General features: G+C 41.9%; 1 protein-coding gene across 1 annotated transcript; it reads left to right on the forward strand.

The window, feature by feature from the left end:
* Positions 1–5431: 5431 nt before the first annotated feature.
* On the forward strand, positions 5432–6399 carry LOC137963133 (E3 ubiquitin-protein ligase AIP2-like). The gene is made up of 3 exons (XM_068810308.1): positions 5432–6033; positions 6095–6166; positions 6273–6399. The coding sequence occupies exons 1-3, from the start codon at positions 5432–5434 to the stop codon at positions 6397–6399; spliced, it is 801 nt and encodes a 266-aa protein (XP_068666409.1).
* Positions 6400–8008: the final 1609 nt, after the last annotated feature.

Genomic DNA, 8008 nt, shown 5'->3' on the forward strand with positions numbered 1-8008 from the left:
GGAGGTGGACAACGTCAAAGATTTTGCTGGAATTTGCTTGGCGGATGAGAATGTTCTTGATGCTGTTTTATCTGAATTTGATTATGTTCATGGACCCTTTAAGAAGGCACATGAAGATGTTCATGAATTTCCAATTGTTGCTTACAAGGCCCAAAATGTTATTGCTGGAAATGGCATGCCGGGGGGTGAGCTTGGAAGATTTCCTGCATGGGAAAGGAAGGATAAAAGTTTGAAGGGTTCTTTTGCAAATGTTGCTGCCAGAGAAGTCAAGAAAGTAAACGAGAATTATTTTGGGGCATACAGTTCTTTTGGAAGTCACAGAGAGATGATCAGCGAGATGGTGAGGACAGATTCTTATAGGGCAGCTATTCTGAATAATCCTTCTCTCATGAGCCATGCAACAGTTCTGGATGTTGGTTGTGGTACTGGAATACTTATTTTATTTGCTACTAAAGCAGGGACCATTCTCCCTGATATGACAACTATGTTTGGTCCTGGAGTTGGGAGAGGTGGACCTAGCGTTCCATTATGGGAAAATGTCTATGGATTTGACATGTCTATCTTTGGGATGGAAGTTCTGGAAGATGCTACCCAGATTCCTATTGTTGATGTAGTCGACATTAGTGATATTGTAACAGGCACATCAGTTCTAAAGACCATTGATCTGGTGCAATGGAGTCTAGTTATGTAGACTTCACCTCTAGCTTTGAGTTGGAGCCAAAGAGGCTATCTCATGTTGCTGCTGTTATTGTAGTGCAGATAAGGGCACCCCAGCAGCAACGACAACCTGAAAAATATAATGCAGTTCCATATTGTGTACAGAGATAGAACCATGAATGGAACATAGCTTCATGCACACCTGACTTGGACAGTGGCCTGCAAATTGCTACTGTGGTGCAGATGAGCAACACCTGGAATATGTAGACCAAAATGGAAATGACTCACAGGGTGCATCTATAGCTGATGTGATTCAGGGACATGCCGCAGTGATTAATGCTGTCTAGTTCGGTGAACACCAATGGGAAACAACACACCTAATCGGTCCATATTTAGGCAAGCGGTATGGCAGTGTTTATGGGCAGAGAGGAAGTTCCACTCCATGGAGTTCTTTACACCTAGCAAAGGCTCTCTTAACCCAGTGGAGTGCTGTGGCAGTCCAGCATACTCTGCTAACAGCCAGCCAAGCCAACAAGGCTGCTGTGACAGTCCAGCATACACTGCTGCTAGCCAGCCCAGCCGAGGTGCTTCTTGTGGATGCAGAGGGCTATTGGCATGCAATCAAGGCACTAACCCAGAGTGTTGGACACAGGCTGTATCATTTCTCAGATGCTGAATCTATTGCTTCTGCTGAACCTGTTATCAGTGATGGTTTCCGGCCTTTGAGTGTTTCAAGGTGCAGCAAATGGAGGGGGTTAGTGCTGCTGATTCTTCTCCATCCCAAGGGGCTGGTCTTGATGTTGTTGCTGCCAGGCTGGCAAAGTGTAGGCAGTGCAACCTGGCCAATGGGGGGCCACCATGAGGGGCTGTTTCACACCAGTCCAGGACTGAGGAAGGGCAGAGATGCTGTTTGGGGAGATGTAGCGACATTCGACATGCATCCCTACAGTCAAGCGTAAAAAAAAGAAAGTTGGTAGAGGGAGTGCTCCAGTTTTGGGCATCCAGAGGGCAGACATAGCGATCACGGATGCTACTTGGCCCCAGGAGGAGACGTCGGCGTACAGACCCTAGTTACGAGCTTGAGGACAAACTCATTCTTCTGAGGGGGGTGTAATGTTATGCATGCAATAATATTAATATTTAATTATTTTTATTTAATTTACATTATTTTATTTCATTTTAGGCCACATGGGTATTTTTGGAATATTTTAATTATAAGGGTATTTTTGGAATATTTTATTTATAGAGGTATTTTTGTAATATTTTATCTTAAACCCTAACAGGGGGAACCCTATTTAAGGGGTAAGAGTAATGAGAAAGACAAGCATTGATTTTAGGTTAAATTTAGGTTAAACAGACTAAGAGCTGTCCTCAGCGAGCTCTAGGGTTTTCAATTGATTTTTATCTTCCTTTCCATGTCTCTCTACAATTCTGCCAGGTTGTTCTACAATTTCCCATGACCAAACCGGAACCTTAACAATGAATCTTTGTGTCAGATCCGGGACCATAACAGATTACGTCAAGACCACCACATACCAGACTGCAAAAAAATTATTGCTCCCTCTACCGAGATTACTACTCCCTTTGCTTTGTTACATGAAGACTACAACAGCTGATGAATAATGAGTACCATGCACACTCTAATGCATAAAAGCATTTCGCAATATAATCAGTAGTAGATGAATCCGTGGAGACTAACTGCAGCAGAAATATTCTCTTACTCTACTGTTATCCAATGACCGTTGCACAGAGTAACAAAATCAACCACCAGAATCAGTAAAGATTCTTAGGAACCAATAATCAGAGACAGAATCAGTAAAGATTCTTAGGAACCAATAATCAGAGACAACGACTGCCAAGGATTCGCAAAAACCAGCAATCCATATCCACGTCATAGAAACAAACCAGTAAGCACCAGAAACCAGAACCTATCTGCGTCATGTGGACACCCAAAATTGGAGCACAATGATTCTCTAGCTTGCAGTTCAAGTGGTTACGTCGATTAACAAAGACTCAGAATTATATATGTTACCAAGCAACCAGTAACCAACAAAAAACAATGGAAAGGAGCCTAGAGATATCCAATATTAAATCACACAGAAAAATACGAACCTTGCCTAAATAGCCGCTACTTGAGATAGACCACTAGATTCAGAATCAGAATTCGCCAAGGACAGAAGCAGAGAATTATCAGCAGCAAAGACAAACAACAACAAACTTTGAATAATCACGTAAGGGGAAAACCCCATAGAGTAAATGAGATTGTGAGCTTTTAAAATAAAAAAAAAATAGGAGAAGACGCAGAATCATGTGCCCAAAAAAAATGAGAATTCTAAAAACAATAGCAATAGTCCTAAAAATCATGCTTTGATACCATATTGATTTTCAGGACTCCATGGATTTAGCTCAAGGAAAAAAGGAGAGACGCATATTGGGAGAAAATAGGAGGAAGAAGAGGTTATGGACTTGTCTCCTAACCCTTCCCCTAAAACTCAATTTACATATTAATAATCCTACAATATTACAATTATGCCCCTGGTACTTAAACTAATTACATCAGTGCCATCTTTATGAGACGACTCTTTATTTACCATCCTTCCATTATTGTATAGGTATGTGGGCCTTCTCCTTGGTCTATGGGCCTTGAGCCAATCTTCCATATCTCTTGGATGTGTGGGCCTTCCTTGGTCGTGTGGGCTTGGGCCCATCTTTCGACAGTTGAAAAGGAAAAAAATTAGACATATAAGCTCCCACTCCATCGGTTCATCTCTAGGCCTATATTTTGGAAAATATTACATGCCATGCGTGTTAAGTTGTGGAGCTTAATTAAATCTTACCATCTGACATGATATTTTGACTGATGTGTCATTAAGGGTAGTGTGGGAATTTCACACTTGTAATCTAATTGCCCTATTTTCTTTTTATATATGGGGTCGTCGTTGTTAGGGTTTTATCATTTTGATGAGTATCATCATCTTGAGGAGCATCTGGAATTGTAGCTTGAGAGGTTAGAGAAAAGCACATGTAAGTGTGTGTGGTTTCTCTTTGTAAACTATTTCATCTTCATAGTTGATTACTGTAGCGGCAGAAGACAAGACGTAGTCTCACCTCTAGAAGAACCTGTATAAATCTTGTTTTTAATTTTCATTGCTTGCTTTTATTTCTTCCGTGTTTATTATTATTGCTCTCGTTAGTTTGGAATTAGTGCATCTAATTCCTAACAAGTGGTATCAGAGGTTTGGTTTGTGATTGAAAGAAATGGCTGGCGGAGAAGGATTGACACTTGGAATCAACAAGTTCGATGGTATGGATTGTATTCTGGAGGATGCAGATCAAAGATTATTTTTATAGTAAAAAGCTACACGCACCACTTCTGGATATGCAACCAGACGGTATGAAGGATGATCGATGGAATCTCCTCAATAGACAAGTGTTGGGAGTAGTCCCATTAAAATTGTCAAAGAACATTGCTCTAAGCATGGCATCGGAGAAAACCACAGAGGGGATGATGAAGATTATGTCCGAAATGTATGAGCAGCCTTCCACAAATAATAAGGTACATCTAACGAAAAACAATTCTTCAATTTAAATTTGATAGAAAAAAATTAGTAGCATAACATTTAAAAGAGTTTAGCATGATTGTCAATCAATTGACCTCCGTTCAAATTAAATTTGATGATAAGGTTCATGCATTAAATCTTTTGGCATCTCTGCCAAATTGTTGGGAACTTATGAGGGTTGCGGTCAGACCCTATGCAAGTAATGGAAAATTGATCTTTAATGATGTTTGAGATACCATTCTTGCAGGGGGAGGCTGTTACGATCCCGGATCTAACACAACGATTCGTAGAGAAGGAAAGAATATCAAGCCAAAAAGAAGCTTGAAAACCTATTATGCACGCAATAACATTATTATTTTAGTTTTTTTATTTAATTTACTTTATTTTATTTCAGTTTTAGGCCATAGGGTTATTTTTGGAATTATTTATTAATAGGGATATTGTTGGAATATTTTATTCATAGGGATATTTCTGTAATATTTGATTAAACCCTAACAGGGTGAACCCTATTTAAGGGGTAAGAGTAATGAGAAAAGGAAGGATTGAAGTATTAAGAATTAGGTTAAATCTAGCGTAGAGAGGCTTCGAGTTCTCCTCAACGAGCTCTAGGGTTTTCAAGCTTCCCTTAGGCTTGAACTTTCGTTTTCATCTTCCCCATATCTTCCTACTACCCCTACGGTAATGCCTAGAAGACCCGTAACCCATGGCAGACCTCAGATCCTCCCAAAGAATCCTTGTGTCAGATCCGGGACCGTAACAGGTTTGCCATTGGTTCAACCGCCTTGGTGTCTTTGGCTCTCTTTGGTGCCTTTGTGAGCCGTGCTGAAATTTTCACAGTGGATGTTTTGACACCTTAAGTCTTCACTGGGTTGATTGTGGGTGCAATGCTTCCATACTGGTTCTCCGCTCTGACCATGAAGAGTGCGGGAAATGCATTTCTTATTCTCTGGAATTTCACTTCCCTTTCTAAGACACTAGAGAAGCTACAAGAAAGGAGTAGTGAGCTAAAACTAATGGCGTCCGAAGATTCTGTGCAGCAGAAATTGCAAGAGCTGCAGCAACAGCTAGGGAAGAAACAGACTTTTGAAGAAGCCGTGTCTTTGATCCAATCCATTCTTCTTGAAACCTATTCTTCTACTTCTCCGTAACTTCATAAATTCATTTATTCTGTAATTTTTGGGGCAGCAACGATCTTGCAGACTAGATGTACACCAATGGGATTCTGGCATGCAGGTTTGAGGCTTTTTGAAGATGCAGAACGCATTGTTGCTGAGTCTTCACAAAAGGAGCACCTGAGAGCATGCATTGCTAGGGCTCTTGAACATTTAGATGAGGCAGAGAATGGACACCAGGCCTCAGACTCCACACCAAATACTCTGCACAGAGATTATATATTTCTGTTTGAAGGACATTTAACAGTTGGACTTGAGCCCTGGCCACCTGGATGGCTCGTGGCACATAATTTACTTACAACTCTTGCTACCACACAAGAGCAGGTTAGTGCTGTTGAGTCTTCTCAATCCCATGGGGAGAGTAATAGAACAAACGATTTTGGTCTTGATGCTACTTCTGCAATGTTGGAAGAGTTGGTAAAAACTATGCAAGAAATCAGTGGTTTGCAGGACATTCATTCTGTCATTGAAGCTTCACTACAGGAAATTGGTGCTAGACCAAAGAAGCCACCTCCAACCTCAAAAGAGATGGTTGCAAGGCTTCCAGTCATCACAGTCACACCTGAAATCTGGGTGATGCTAGGGAGAGAGACAGAATGTGCACTTTGCAGGGATAACTTGGTTATAGATGACAAGATGCTGGAGTTGCCTTGCAAGAATTTATTTCCAATGGCTGGATGAGTATAATTCGTGCTCGATCTGCAGGCATGAGCTACAAATAGAAAACCATGCATATGAGAGTTGGAAAGAAGGTGAAAATGAGGCTGAAGAAGAAAGGCAAGGAGCAAAAAATGCACTCTGAGGTGGAGAATATATGTTGAATACTATTGGTGCTTCTACCACAGTATAGTACTTGGATTAAAAAAAAATTGTTAATTTTCAGAGGAAACTTTTTGCCAACTGGGGGAGCTAGTGGAAGGTTTCAAATACCACAATCTCTCTGTCTGGGGTGTTACATTGCAGCGCTTACACCACTTATGTCATCCTGTGGGTTGACGCGGATGCCATAGATGAGATATGGCAACATTTTGGCAAGCATCCCGATCTTCAAGCTTGAGGACAAGCTCTTTCTCCAAGAGGGGTGTAATGTTATGAACTCAATAGCAAGCCGAATCATGCAGAGATATCATGGCTGAGTCAATTACTTTGGCTGAGTCAGTTTCTTAGTTATTAAGTTACTTACATGTTAAGTTACTTAGTCAATAAGTTAAGTCAATTACTTAGTCATTAAGTTTATTTACTTTAAATTCCACGGAGGGGCAATCTATAATTTTCTCTTGAACCTTATTGACGTGATCCCTGTTTAGGGGTGTAAGGAATGGAAAAGAGACAAGTCTGAATTTAGATTAAACAGAGGGTTTTGAGTTCTCCTATATGAGCTCGGGGGTATGCTTTCTCCTTAACGAACCTACGGGTTTTGTTACGGTCCTGGATCTGACACAAGGATTCTTTGGGAGGATCTGGGGTCTGCCACGAGTTACGGGTCTTCCAGGCATTACCGTAGGGGTAGTAGGAAGACATGGGGAAGATGAAAATGAAAGATCAAACCTAAGGGAAGCTTGAAAACCCTAGAGCTCGTTGAGGAGAACTCTAAGCCTCTCTACGCTAGATTTAACCTAATTCTTAATACTTCAATCCTCCATTTTCTCATTACTCTTACCCCTTAAATAGGGTTCACCCTGTTAGGGTTTAATCAAATATTACAGAAATATCCCCATGAATAAAATATTCCAAAAATATCCCTATTAATAAATAATTCCAAAAATACCCCTATGGCCTAAAACTGAAATAAAATAAATTAAATTAAATAAAACAACTAAAATAATAATGTTATTGCGTGCATAACATTACACCCCCCTTGGAAGACGAGCTTGTCCTCAAGCTCGGAAGTAGTGTCTGTATGTCGACGTCTTCACAGGTGCTGAAGTAGCATCCGCGATAGCTATGACGCTCCCTCTGTTTGCCCACTTTTTTTTTTTTTTTTTTTTGGGGTGGGCCAGTCCGAGTTAACCTGGGTTGACTCGGTTCAGGAACCCGGTCCGGCGTGCGACTCAGCGGACCGGGCCTATTAAATTTTCCTAAGTTAGGAAAATTTAATCGGGAGTCATCTTCTTCCTTCGGCAGCTCCCGAACTCTACGGCCGGCGGTTCCGTTCCTCACGGCACCGACAAAGTCCGGCGATGGGCGTCTCCTTCCTCTCTCCTGGCACCGACGGAATCGCCTGATTTTTCAGTGGCGAATAGCAGCCCGTCGGGGCTTCGCCGCCTGGATAGTTTTCGAGACAGAGGGGTCTTGGAAACTTGTGAATCGTCGTTGCTCAGCCCCCCGGAACCGAGATCCCTTGCGGAAAAGTTGCTTACGGCACCGACAAACTATCCTGCTATGCCGGTGGTGACGAGAAGCCCGCTGAGGTGTCGCTGCTTGGAATTTTTTTGAGATAGAGGGCTCTCGGGTAGTTTGCCGACGGACCCGAGGGACGCGACTGAGTCACCAGCTACTCCGGCGGCGAATCGCACCACTTGGAGGTGAATCGTAGCCCTTGGAGGTATTTCAGAAGTTTTGCGCTTGCTCGAAGATTTCGAGTGCCGTCGGAATTTCTAGTGCAGCTGTTTTTGGTGT

Source organism: Aristolochia californica, unplaced genomic scaffold (assembly GCF_029961685.1).
Source record: "Aristolochia californica isolate CCGP_79_NKW_82.1479 unplaced genomic scaffold, dmAriCali1.0.hap1 SCAF_4, whole genome shotgun sequence".
Taxonomy (NCBI): domain Eukaryota; kingdom Viridiplantae; phylum Streptophyta; class Magnoliopsida; order Piperales; family Aristolochiaceae; genus Aristolochia; species Aristolochia californica.

Bases quoted from the DNA above. Each gene is read 5' to 3' on its own strand.
- LOC137963133 (XM_068810308.1), top strand. From the start codon at position 5,432: ATGGGATTCTGGCATGCAGGTTTGAGGCTTTTTGAAGATGCAGAACGC. The intron at 6,034-6,094 runs GTTGCCTTGCAA...CTCGATCTGCAG, and splicing joins ATAGATGACAAGATGCTGGA to GCATGAGCTACAAATAGAAA. The intron at 6,167-6,272 runs GCAAGGAGCAAA...GTTAATTTTCAG, and splicing joins AATGAGGCTGAAGAAGAAAG to AGGAAACTTTTTGCCAACTG.